Source organism: Canis lupus, chromosome X (genome assembly GCF_048164855.1).
Source record: "Canis lupus baileyi chromosome X, mCanLup2.hap1, whole genome shotgun sequence".
Taxonomy (NCBI): domain Eukaryota; kingdom Metazoa; phylum Chordata; class Mammalia; order Carnivora; family Canidae; genus Canis; species Canis lupus.
In genome coordinates, this window is record NC_132876.1 from 115,165,437 (window position 1) to 115,179,322 (window position 13,886).

General features: G+C 45.3%; 1 protein-coding gene across 13 annotated transcripts in view; it reads right to left on the reverse strand.

Moving 5' to 3' along the window:
• Window positions 1-13,886, reverse strand: part of EGFL6 (EGF like domain multiple 6) — a 256,008-nt gene that overhangs the window by 22,456 nt on the left and 219,666 nt on the right. For all 13 annotated transcript variants that reach the window (XM_072818136.1, XM_072818134.1, XM_072818128.1 and 10 more), the window contains 4 exons: window positions 9,589-9,708; window positions 6,801-6,920; window positions 4,379-4,513; window positions 2,338-2,460 (listed from right to left, as the gene is read on the reverse strand). In XM_072818136.1, coding sequence (XP_072674237.1) covers window positions 2,338-2,460; window positions 4,379-4,513; window positions 6,801-6,920; window positions 9,589-9,708 — 498 coding nt within the window. The remainder of the gene's footprint in view (window positions 1-2,337; window positions 2,461-4,378; window positions 4,514-6,800; window positions 6,921-9,588; window positions 9,709-13,886) is intronic.

Consider the following 13,886-nt stretch of genomic DNA (forward strand, 5'->3'; position numbering starts at 1 on the left):
AAATGGAGCTTAGAAGTTTAAAAAAACCTTATTATAGGTCACAGGCAGTAAGGGGCAGAGCTCAGACTGAATCTGATGGTCAAGGGGCTCCTTTCTGCTACCAAATCTGAACGCGTATATCCCAGCCTCACTTGTCTCGGGCCATTTGGGGTAATGACCAACAGCTGAACTGAATCCGGTGGCGAGAAGGAGCCCTTGACCATCATCCAATACAGAAAGCTGATTCACTCAGTTTTCTCTGCAGGGGCCTCTCCAGGTTATGGCATCCCCCCTTCCGATCCATGCATGCACAGCCCTGCACAGGCAGCCAATCTCTCTTTCTCTGTCTTTGAATAAAGTTCTAGAAGGAGCACAGGGCTCAGGGGGATAGAAACCACAGCACAGAGTTGCCGGAGACTGAGTGGCTCTGTAATCCCACGTTCAGCCCAACGCAGGGGGCCGCACGTGGTGGAATGTGCCCCTGGCAGGGCTCCTGACCCCACTCTCAGCTACCTGGCCGGCATTTGTGAGGGGCTGGAGCCTCCACCCACTGCTCCGAGTCTGCTTTGGGAAGTCACTTTTCTTTCTCATTCCTTAAAGGATCTACAGGCGTCATTTATACTCTTCCACAGTTTCTTCCAGATGAAACGCTGCCCAGTACTTTTGGCACCTCTTCAGAGAGTCTGACTTCCAGCCTCCTCTTCCTTTTGTACACACTCTCGTCCAGCGGCACTCAAGCACAGCCCACTGGGATACTGTGACCTTTTACGGCTGTGCTGCTCAGTGTCATTCACGGGGTGGACACTTTTCTTTTTGCCGTCAGGGGGGCCGCTGTGCTGTGTCATCAGGAGTACTGGCCACACGAGGGCTTGGGACAGGTCAAGGCACTACCTGCAGCCACAGGCGTGGGAGGATGTGGGAGCTCTGCTAAGGGGTATACAGGAGAGTGGAGTTGGGGCAGCAAACAAATCGAGGCACACGATGAGCCAGGGCTAAAAGGCTCAAGAGCAGAAGGATAAACCTGACTTTGAACATTGGAGAGTGAATGTACTGAAATCACTGTTGACTCGCCTCGGTAGACATTCCAATACTCATCAGGATTTCTAGCTCTTTTCGTACACGCAGCAGGAGGACGTATTTTTTGCCCCTACTTTCAAGCTAAATGAACTGAGAGCTGCTGTGTGGTTGTCCATGCTTCTTTCCCTGCTGTGACAAACCCTAAGGCCTCAGACTGGTATTGGGGTATCATAAGATGATGGAGCTTCTGCCACGTGGCTCCCTCAGTGACTGCAATGAGAAGAAATGCCTGATGACTCTCTTTAGACATAGTATGAATGAGAAATAAGCTACTGTTGTTGTCATAGCTCCATAGCAGGGGCATTTTCTGGTTAAATATTTGGTTTATCAATTTAAACTTTTTAAACCACCTAAACATTAAAGAATTCACCAACAAGAACAATGAGAATCTTTGCTAAAAATGTGAATCCAGGGCACCTGGGTAGCTCAGTTGGTAAAGCGTCTGCCTTCAGTTCAGGTTATGACCCCAGGGTGCTGGGATCAAGCCCCATGGCAGGTTCCCTGCTCAGTGAGGAGTCTGCTTCTTCTTCTTCCTCTGTCCCTCCCCCTGCTCATGTTCTCTCTCTCTCAAATAAATAAATAAAATCTTTAAAAAACTGTCGATCTAGGGATCCCTGGGTGGCTCAGTGGTTTAGCGCCTGCCTTTGGCCCAGGGTGTGATCCTGGGGTCCCGGGATTGAGCCCCACGTCAGGCTCCCTGCATGGAGCCTGCTTCTCCCTCTGCCTGTGTCTCTGCCTCTCTCTCTGTGTCTCTCATGAATAAATAAATAAAATCTTTTAAAAATATTGTCAATCTAGGTTTGGTGATGACAGATAAAGCGACATCAGCTTCACCGTATTCTTTTGGTTGTGTATTCTGGAAGGAGTTCTGATTTGTGTGGTTGAAGAGTTTGTGGTCCTAAGCCACTGCCACTTTAGGATTGTTTGTTACTGCACAGTAACCTACCCTATCCTGACAGATAGCATTCACACAGTGCCATTTGTCCTTAAATCTTATTTTTGGTATTTGAAAGTAAGTTGTGACCAGATAAATATCCAGAACCTTTGCCAGTGTTGAAGCTTTAGTGCCTAAGACTTCAGTGAGTTATTGAAGATGTGGACCGATTAGCAGAGAAGACAGGACTGAGGCAGAGTTAAAATTTTCAAAGATTGCACACACACGCTATCATACGTGCACACACGAATGGACTCAGAGAGAGACAGAGAGAGAGAAGTGAAAGGAAGAAGGAAAGAGATATGCGAGAATGTTCTACTATGACCCCGTGAGCAAATGCTACTTACCAGAACACTGAAGTCCACTGCCTTTGTATCCCTGCTTGCATTTACACTTGAAGGATCCTGGGGTATTGAGGCAATTGGCGTGGAGGCTGCATGTGTGGGTATTCACGGCACATTCATTTATATCTGAAAACGTGAAGGTTTCCCGTGAACAAAAAGACTATCCCTTACGCTTGAGCAACTCCCAGACCAACCACTCAACACTGCCAACAATCCGAGTGGGGCCTGAGAACTGAGAGGTGTTCCAAGCCCGAAGCCTTGGCTCCGAGCCCGGCCTTTGTCTGACACCAGGACACAGGGAGCCGGGGAGCTCCCTGCAGCTCACCACCCCACGGCAATCTTGACTGCTTATCAATACTACTGACATCTGTAAGACGTTTCGGTTTTTTTCTTTACTTTTTCATCCGTCTAATCCAAAATTAAATAACGCTATCAGAAAATAAATTCTACACGTGGAAGGGCTTAACACTCCTAACCAGCAGAGGATAAGGTGGGCTATGACCCGTTGACATCATCTGAATTCATAGGCATTTTGTTCAAAGGCTGCCAGGAGCGGGGTCAGGCTGGTCTGAGCTGGTCTGCTGGATGGAGACCAGGAAAGTTTGCCGAATCCTACCCAAGTGAGAAGTTCATTAGCCCTCCTTTCCATCTCACCTGCTCTCTATGCTTTGGGAGACACATGCAGACAAAAGAGCCCATTGTTTTTAATTTAGCCACCAAAGGAGCTCAGATGCTAATCTGATTCACTTAGAATCACAAGATGTGTTTCTCTTAGAAGCTCACCCCGTGCATTCCCACCTTGCCCAGTGGAACTTCCTAGGGATCAGGAAACAGGCTTCTTCTCTGTGACACAGCGTCAGTGGATTACGAGCTGGATGGGTCCAAGCCCACAAGAAACATGGATTTTTACCAGCCTGCTTAGGTTGGCCTTTGTGTTTAAAAAGATCTGAGTGAAGAGCTACAGAGGGTTCACAAGATGGTCCAAGACGCTGGAACCAACTGTTGCCACAATGCAGTTACACAGGACACGTCCTGGGATGCTCTGGATGGAACGTGAGAGAAATCCTACTTGGCCCCCAACCCATTAGCTTTCCTCGTTGTATAAACATTTGCTCTAAGTGTAACATGAATAACAGGGAGCCTGGATCTCCTTTCACCGTAGTGCAAGCCCCATCCCATGTTCCATCAAGAGCAGAGTGAATGCATCCAAGGGCTCCCAAACACACCACTTAATTTGCTCGTTCAGGCTTGGAATCCCTTCACTAAGGGCCAAAATATTTTATTTCACACAGGTCAGGCCAATAGCTGACAGACCAGACTCAGAAAGTGGCTTCAGGGACCCAGAAAGGGAACATTTTAGGGGATTTGGAGCTGGAACCATGAGAGGGCCAAAAGAGGAAGGGGCATGTGCCTTCATCTCCCTCACACATTTTTCTAAAGCCTCTCCTAAAAGAAATGGCTATGAACAGATCACTGAGATCAAGATCAAATAGGCCTTTTTCCCCCTCCTTTTGTGTATTTTTCCCATTTTTAGCTACATATCTGGAGAATCAAAAAATAAAACCAACCAATTTTTTTAAAAAAACCCACAAAAATCATCTCAAGATATCTGCCCAAATAACAAAACTATATCCACTGCAGTTCCTTACTTTAGACCTTTACTGGTCTGGTGTCATCTAATTCATCTCACCAGAGTTCCCTAAAAGCCAGAAACATGGGATGCCTGGGTGGCTTAGTGGTTGAGCATCTGCCTTCGGCTCCAGACGTGATCCTGTGATCCACATTGGGCTCCCTGCAGGGAGCCTGCTTCTCCCTTTGCCTGTGTCTCTGCCTCTCTGTGTGTCTCTCATGAATAAATAAATAAAATATTTAAAAAAAAATTTTTTAAAGCCAGAAACAAAACAAGTGACATTTCTCGTATTGTTAAACTAGTGAGTACAGTAGACTGTTCAACTACTAGACTGAATCGACCTCAAGATAGTTGTAGACAAAGCCTACAGGTTTGGTGGGGAGAGGGAAAAAGGAGAGGGTGTCACCGACTCACCTACACAGTCGTATCGGCCCCTGACATATTTCAGTTCAAAACCAACATGACATTTGCAGTAGTAGCTTCCGAACGTGTTCACACATCTCCGATTATAAGGGCAGACGGCTTTACTGGAGGCACATTCATCAACGTCTAGGATGTAGAACCAGAAGGTGTCAGTGATAGCAAGAAAAGTGTTCTCCCCCCAAAACACATGTGCGCGCGCACACACACACACACACACACGCAGTTTCTTTGGTAGAAAATTCTGATTATTCTGCTTGCCAACGTGCACCCTCTGGAAAGCATTCTAGATGCCCTCAGCACACTCACAGCTCCTCCTTTTATGTGTTTCCATGGCGTTGTACATCTCGTTTTAGAGACATTGTCTCACTGTCCTGTCACTACTCACATTCACATCTGGTAGGCCCTGGCTCTTGGGGCTGAGAGCATATGTCTGGCGCTTGGTACGGAGACATTACTGCTTGTTGATGGAAGTAATATTTTTCCAGCTATGAATATTGTAGAGTGTGTACAATTTTTGAACTACATGTTAAGCAAACAGATACATACCTTAAATACTGTCTTCTACGGAAGAATTATTAGCAAGCTCCCCAAGGCTCCTACAATACTGACCCAAGTACCAGAGAGGTAGTTTCCTACATCGGCACTTAAACATAAAGGGTGGGTCAAGTGTAATGATGCCATGATGTAACTTAGCAGACAACAGGCTTCCTTGCTTTCCTTGAGAGTCAGGTTACCAGGGGGCTGGCAGCTATGCTGGCCAAAATATCCAGACTCAGGCTTTGCTTTCACTTTAAGATGACAAATCGAATAGATGTTGTATGTTGTTAATTTGGACCTGTGGTTAAACAGGCAAGTTGATGCTGGATCACTGTTCTCTTTGCATTCTTAAAATCCTAAATACGTGCTGGATTGACCAAAATAATTCTGCAGTGACCACTTTCGTGCAGATAAAAACTGGATTCAGTTTGGTCAAGCATGAGCCTTGTCATAGAAATCTTATTTCACCGAAGAACACTAAACCCTGTGAATCTAATGAAATCTGATTACTCTCAGAGAGCAGGGCCAAAATTTTAATTTTACAGGGATTTTTTTTAAGTATTTAACTGATTTAGGACCTATCTGGCTGAACTTTCTAAATGCAGCTTATCAAGGTATGAAACAGATACACAATTCATTTGGGATAAATAAAAGTCCAGCACCCTGACTGAGAAATATTTCCTTTTTTTTGAGAAATATTTCTATTGCAGTAAATAAATAAGAATATGAAATTGCAGTGATATTTGCTTATTTAAGCAAAAAAGAGTAAGAACTCTTTCAACATTCTGATTTGATTTGTTATCGGCTCACTTGCATATAAGCACAGAGCTACGAGTATATACAGTTTGGTTCCTGAACAGAGTGCAAATCCACAAGGGAACTAAGGCAGAAAGTGTTGCCTTAGTCACTAAGGATTGAGGCCCCTGTCCCCCCCAACACTCCCACATACCCCTCTTCCCCACAATAAACAGGAGTTGGTGCATAAATCCCCAGTGCCCTTGACCCAGGAGGAAACCTGGTGGTAGCTACCCCCCATCCCCCTCCCACACCATCCCCCTCCCACCCTCTCCCTGTCTCCTAGAGGGGCATAGATGCTCAACCTGTTCCTTGAATTCACTCCCTGGTGGAGCCTTCCCTCACCTCCTCCTCAACCAGCATTCCCTGGGATCACTTCCCAAATCAACTACTTGCTCAGGATCACTTATGTGGGACCCAAAACTAAGACCCAAAATAAGACAGGGGAGAGCAAGAGACCAAATTCTAATCCACTGATTTAACTAAATTCAAAGTTATAAAGGATGGCTCTATCTCCTCCTTTAATATCATGGATTTAATCTGCTCATCCCTCCAAGCAGAAATGATTTTAGAATACTTAGTTCTTACCTCTTAGAGCAACCTTTAAAGACAATGGGAAATTAGTTACTTGCTAACATAAACAATGTAGAAAGGATATAGATATTCTCTATAGTCTTAGATCTAAAAAAAAATAATAAGTGAATGCATTTTTTGTAGGAAGATATTAGCTAGAACCCAAAATGAGCCCAATGGCCCTTGGGACTTTATTCACTGAATGACAGATGACAGTAAGTAGCAGGTTTCTGTGGTAACTGAAGTAAAACATGCAGGGTAAATATACTAAAATAAAAGAAAACCCTTTTTCCACTATGGCACTAGTCAATCCCAAAGGGACAGGGAAGTATTCTTTCCGGCATCCCAAAGTATGTCTAGAGTCGATGTTGCTACTCATCTCAGAAATGGGCATAAATCGGAACTTTCAGGAACTTTCAGTATAGCTAACAAGCAGATTGTGCTGAATGGCAAAGAAGGAATTCAGTGGAGGGGGAAGGAGGAGGAGAGGTGAGTCCTGCTGCCCTACCTATGCAAACTCTTCCATTTGGAGCCAGGCGGAGGCCCGAGGATGGACAGAGACAGCGCGGCCCTTCCTCCGTGTCTTCGCAGCTGTACTGGCAGTTTGTCATGGCACACGTCCTGGAGTCTGAAAATGTAGGCAAGCATTAGCCTTTTCCTCCCGAGCTGGTACAAAAGCACTCACTGACAAATGATCTCTGCATTCTAGGACTTTCGGGGGCAATATGTGGGATGTGTTGGATAAGCGTCATTGCCTAAGACCCACATGGAACCCGGGCAAGGGTGGTGTCTCGGGAGCCCCACGGTCTGTTTTGTTGGCTGGTGTATTAAATTTGCCTGTCTTGAAGCGGGGCCTGCACCCCTTGGCTATCAAAGACTCATCTTTCTCTCATATATTCTCTCATCATGCCTTGATGTTACCTGGGTGGCCTCTCTTGGGGGAAATGCAACCTCGGATGGAGATGATCAATCTGAGTAATTAGGGTCAAAAAAATCCGTCCTACAGATCTCTCCATACATACCTAGCCTCAATGAGAGTCACTCAAGCCATGAGACCTGGTCGTTTACATGCCTGTATTAAAACATGCGGCAAGTATGACCGACTGCCTGCCCAAAAGCCATCCTGGACCCCTTGTCCTTTCATCACAACCATCATTGAAGCTAGAATGCCAATTACTAGTCTTCATCCCAGCTTCCCTTGCAGCAACAAAGGGTGGCCACAGGACCCAGCTGTGGCCAAAGAGATATAAAAATAAGTCTGCTGGAGGGAGTGGGGCTTCTGGAAAAGATGCTACTGCGTGATGAAAGGGAGAAGCATGAAAGAGTCATTCATTCATTCCTTGGCATTGTTCCTTTCCCCTTTGTCAGGCCTCCCTTAAATGTATGTGTGATAATCTGGAGCTGGGGCAGCCATCTTGTGACAAGAGGCAACAAACATGAGAATAAAATCAGTACCCTGAGGATGGCAGGCAGTGAGTCCTTGCTGAGCCGTGCAGGCGGGAACAGCCTGCCTCCAGCTTTTTTCATAAATGAGATAATTTAGGTGGATTTTTCTGTCACTTGTTGCCAAACACAACTTTTCCCACAAAAATGCACTTCCTTAGCAGAAGTCTACTATATATGGATCACAGGTATCTCCAACAGGCAAGTGCAGTGAGTACACTTCCTTTGTCCAGCACCATCCGTAACATGTCCATCACCCAGCGGGCAGAAGAGACTGCCAGGGACCAGGTGTATTAAAATCAGGAGAGAAAAAATAAATAAATAAAATAAAATCAGGAGAGATATCCAGGGCTCCCGGGACACTTGGAGCTATAAACAGGGAGGCCTGGGCAACCCTTCCACATACAGCTATAGGCAAAGAGGGAATAAGGATAGATACACAGGTCAACGTAAGGTACCAAACACCTACCAATGGTAACATTTCTCATTTATTCTCTTTTCTTTTTGTCTTCTTTTAAAATTTACCTAATTCTATCCTTCCATTTGGGATCACATCCTTTTTTGGGGGCACTGATTAGCCTTTCATGGAATGTTTCAAAACGTCCACTAGCATAGATCTTTTAAAAAATGTTAAGTGATGACTGTAAAAACCTAGATAGTGGTTCCTGTGATGGGGTAGTAAGGGAGGTTCTGGCAAAGTTCTCTTGGTATTGGTTACATGGGTGCTCACCTTATAAGAGTTTGTTCAACTATGTATTATGTTATATATAATATCTATTATATGTGTATTTGTCTCTTGTAGGTTTCTGTTTAATTCATAAGAATAAGAATTTTTTAAAAAGACTTTGAATGTCTGCTTTATCTCTTAAGCCTCCTGCCAACAGAGGATCTAGGTGACTGGTGGTGTTGGGGCCTTTTGCGAAGGATGGAAAGCATAAGGACAAACCCGGGGAGCAGCAAGCTGGGCACCAGCCAAGAGTGTCTAACTGCAGCAAAGCCCCAGATGGCCTAGGGAGTCCATAACTCTAACCAGAGGAAGCTAGCAGAGGCCGTAAGGTCCAGGTTTGTTGGGGGGTGTATTACAGAGGAAAGACAGATGGAAGGGGGGAGGAAAGAAGAAGGGAAGAAGGGAGGAGGGGAGGAAGGGAGCCAGGCAGGGAGGATGGGTTTGTCTTTCAGCTGCAACAGTAAACCTGAAAAGCCTTCCCTCTGGATAAATGAATGGATATACTCTTACCTCCCACAGGACATGGGTTTCTCTTTATCACAGAAGGGCTTTTCTTTTCAGGAATGTGAATCGGAATGTATTTCCAACAGGAGTCACTGATCTTTGAGCATGGGGCAAGGGGCGTGAGAAAGGCAGTCGGTGGGAAGAACTGATGTCCTGAGATGGAATTTAAATGTATCACCTTCCTAAAACAATACGCTTATTTTCATGAGGAAACCCCATACAACCCTGTATACAGAGAGATGTACAGCATTTACTTTTCTCCCCAATTAGCCTTTCTTTAAAAAGCAGGTGTCCAGGACAGGCAAATCCAGAGACAGATAGTAGGTTAGTGGTTTCGGGGTGGGGGTGGCGGTGGTGGTGCTGGGGAGGAAGCATGAGGAGTGATTGCTAACGGGCACAGGGTTTTCTTTTGGGGTGATGAGGATGTTCTAGAATTAGATAGTGGTGATATTCGTACAACACTGTAAGTGTACTAAACACCACTGAATTGTACAGTTTAAAATGGTGAATTTCATGTTATATGTATTTTACCATGATGTTCCTTTTTAAAAAAAGATTGTTCGTATGACAAACAATCAAGTCTCCAAGGATGACCATGAGCCGCCTGGCTGTTGAAACTCACTTGCACATGTGGCATCCGGCATGAGCATGTGGCCGCTGAGGCAAAAGCACTTATAGCTCCCATGCGTATTCACACATCTGTGCTGGCACGGCCGGGGCTTTATGCCACACTCGTTCACATCTGCAGGGGAGAGGCAGAAAAGAAGAAAGGCTAACCGGATCAGATAATATCAAGATGTAGAGTTATGTTGGCCTCCCTGCACCCCTGCTGGTGGGGGGTGGTTACGTGGGGGCAATGACTCGCCTCCTCTCCAATCGCCAGTAAAAGCACCACTCTGAAGGTCTAGTGAAGCTGTGGAGCAAACCAAAGGACAGTGCACTGTCAGGGGAGGCAAATGGCCACAGCCAATTTGGAAAACTGTTTGTAGAACCTGCTCTAGCTAGAGACACGTACACCCATGACCTAGCAATTCCGCTCCCGGGTCGATCCCCAACAGCGGCATGGATATGCCCCCACCAAAAAAACATGGACTAAAATGATCACTGTAGCACTGTTCTTAATAGCCCCACGCTGGAGAGAAGCCAAACACCTCCAGACAGGAGGCGAGATAGAGGACTTGTATACTCGCGCAAAGGAATACGATATAGCAACGAGGCTGGACAAACTCTAGCTCCAAGCAACAACGGATGAAGCTCAAGACTGGGAGAGTGAGTAGAATAAGCTGGAGATCAAAGAGTACATTAAAAATCAGGCAAGGGGGCAGCCCGGGTGGCCCAGCGTTTTACCGCCGCCTTTGGCCCAGGGCATGATCCTGGAGACCCGGGATCGAGTCCCACATCGGGCTCCCTGCATGGAGCCTGCTTCTCCCTCTGCCTGTGTCTCTGCCTCTCTCTCTCTCTCTCTGTGTCTCTCATGAATAAATAAATAAAATCTTAAAAAAAAAGTCAGACAAGGGATGTCTGGCTGGCTCAGTCAGTGGAGCATGCGGCTCTTGGTCTCAGGGTTGTGAGTCTGAGCCCCACCTTGGGTATACAGAGGACTTAAAAATAAAATCTTTAGAAAAAGGTCAGACACAGGGGTGCCTGGGGGGCTTGGTCGGTTAACTGTCTGCTGTCGGCTCAGGTTATGATCTCAGGGTCCTGGGATCAAGTCCTGTGTTGGGTGCCCTGCTCAGCAGGGAACCTGCTCCTTCCTCTCCTTCTGCTCCTTCCCCTCTACTTGTGCTCACTCTAATAAATAATAAATAAATAAATAAATAAATAAATAAATAAATAAATAAATAAAATCTTTAAAAAAAAAAGTCAGGCCCAACTAATCTATGATGTAAAAGGTCAAGATAGAGTTCCTTATTGGGGGTGGGGGGCAAACCGCTGCAGGGGAGAGGGAGGGGCCTTCGGGAAGGCTATTACATTTCTTCCACGTTGCTTACATGGATGTATTTGAAAATTCACTGGGCAGTACGCTGTTGATATATGCACAATTCTCTGTGTGTAAGACTTGAATAAAAGCTAGCAATACAACATAGACACGTTAGCCTTTAGTACTGTCCCGGGCAGCCCAGGACAGGCGCCCACGGCAACACCTCCATTCAGTGGTTACTGTTCTGGGCGAACTTGTATTGGCTCACACCCTTACAGAGGGGGCCCTGGCAGGCAGCTATGGATGGTGAGGCTGCAGGACAACATGGAAGCCTGGGAGGCTCTGCTCTAAATGCCAATAATGGTTATTTCCAGGTGGTAAGATTGAGGGTGACTTTCTTCTCTGAGCTTTACAGTATTTCCTAAAACGAATTTATTTTTTTATTTTTTATTTTTTATTTTTTTTCTAAAACGAGTTTAAATACTAAGAATGAATGCCTTTTTGGGGTGCCTGGGTGGTCACAGGTTAAGCATCTGACTCCTATTTTTGGCTCAGGTGGTGGTCCCAAGGTCCTGGGATCAAGCCCTGCAATGAGCTCTGCGTTTAGTGGGGAGTCTGCTTGAGAATATCTCCCTCTCCTTCTGCCCCTCCTCTCTCTCTCTCTCTCTCTCAAAAAAAAGAGTTACTTTTTTATTAAAAGAAAAAATTATATAGAAGGAAAATAAAACTTCAAAAGCGATCATGGGTAGAGGAGCTTATCTTTGGAAATGTGGTCATGTGGATGCCTCTTGGCTTAACTCCTTCAAGGAAAATACAGAAAGGAGCAAAGAACCAAATTCTACGCAAGCCCAAAATTCAGCAGGGTGACAGGCAAAGCATGTCTTTCTTAAAAATAAAGAAGTGGCTGCTTTCGCCTCTGACAAGAACCTTATACAGGAATTTTTTGACATCTTAGTGGGATATTTGGAAGTCCTTCTCCATTGCTTATCCCCTCTACTCTACCTTGTCCTGCGTGGATTCTAACTCGTTCAAAAAGAGGAACTGGAAAAAGCTGATTGGACATTAATGGGAAGCCCATAAATACCCCATCACTTGGCCCTAAATCAGAGGTGATCCACTCGTCGCTTGGAAGAAGCATTTGGGGGAAAGACAGCACAGTGGAGGGCTGAGGCCTGTCACCATTAATAGATCTATATGGACTTTGATCAGGCCACCAGAGGGCCAGGAAAGCTGTGGGAGGAGACAGACAGTCCAGAACCCGAGCCAACTAGACTGCTCCCTCAACACTAATATTTTACTGGGAATTGAAAGCCAACACAAAAAATATCTTCTCTATTCCAAACCTCTGCAGAAGGCATCTTGGTACAGAATCCAAGACAATATGGAGAAGCAGTTTTTCTGGTGTGAACCCTGCTGGGTAAGGGATACAGCTGGATTATTACTTAGGAGAGCACGATTCTTGGTGCACTTCTCTCAAGCAGGTGGATGTGCTTCTAAGAAGCACCTTAGGGTGCTGGCCTCTGTGCTGGTGTTGGGACATCAGAGATTCACAAGCTCCCCTCTGAGGCTGCAGGGCTGGCAGCTATTTCAGTTTAGGTAGCTAACCTCTGGGCTTGGCAGCAAGGCCCCGGGGGGTGGTGGGCAGAGTGGAGGGACTGCCTGCCCGTCTCTGGGACTCCATCTGTCCCTCCAGAACCCTGGCAGCCCTAAGGACAGCTGAACTTGATGTGCTGCCCTTTGCTCAACTGCATTATAGGACAGGGGACACTTTCTTAATTATGGCAGGTTTCTTCAAGCCAGGGTCTCTTGGCCTTAGCACTGCTAACATTTGGGTCAGATCATTCTGTTATGGGGCTGCCCTGTGCACCGTAAGAGGCTCAGCAGCATCTCTGGGCTCTACCCACTAGATGCCAGTAGCAGCCCCCAAACGTCTTCAGACACTGCCAGACGTCCCCTGGGGTAAGGTTCCCAGATTGAGCAAATAAAAATGCCCAGTTAAATTTGAATTTTAGATAATTGACTAATACTTTTTTAGGAGACATATATCTTATGCAATATTTAAAACCTATGTAACCTATAAAATCATCTGTTGTTTATCAGCAATTTAAATCTAACTTGAGATCTGTATTTTCTCTGGCAAGTAAATGGGGAGTAAAACTGCCCAAGCTGAGAACCACTGTTGTCAATAGTATAAATACCCTCTTAAGATAAGATCTTCAGATAAACAGCTCATGACAAGTCATAAAGTATCTTTTAAAATATGTCAATTATCATAAAATATGCATGTCATTCAACCCCAAAATTCAATTTTTAGACATTTAGCCTATAAAAATACTCAAGGGTGCAGGGATATGTGTAGAATGATGTCTGACTTAGCACTGTCTATAATGGTGAGACATTGGAGACAGGCGGATGAGAATGGTTCAACAAAGTATTTTTTACACAAATGATATTGCATCATTTGCATCAGGGCCAAGAATACAGCCTTAAAAAGCATAAACTAGCTCTGTATGTGCTGACATGCAAAACTGCCCAGGAGAAGCATTTCTGTCTGTAGCGTCACAGAAAAAAGACCACGAGGTGCTCGCCTGGGCAGTGCACGCTGGAAAACTGGAACAACGCAGAGGAGCACTGTCCTGACTTCAGGGGTCAGGGACAAACTGTTCATGCTGGTTTGAGCATGGACTGGGGGTCGGGGGGACACTCCCATTTCTAATTTAAATCCTTTTATGTCATTGGGGTTTTTTTTCCAGTAAAAAATATGCATTACTTTGGTAGCATAAAAACACAATGACAATATTTTAGGGAAAAAAGTTATTTTAGAGGAGGAAAAAAAAGGCCTTTTGTCTGGCACCTTAACGAAAACATCTGAATGACTTTTATATTTTTCTTGAAGAGATTGATGGAAAAATCTAATTCTGAAACCACTTTCATTTGAAGACTCAACTTAAAATCGACAATATCTCGGGCACTGTAGTGTATCAAAAACCCTGCCCCAA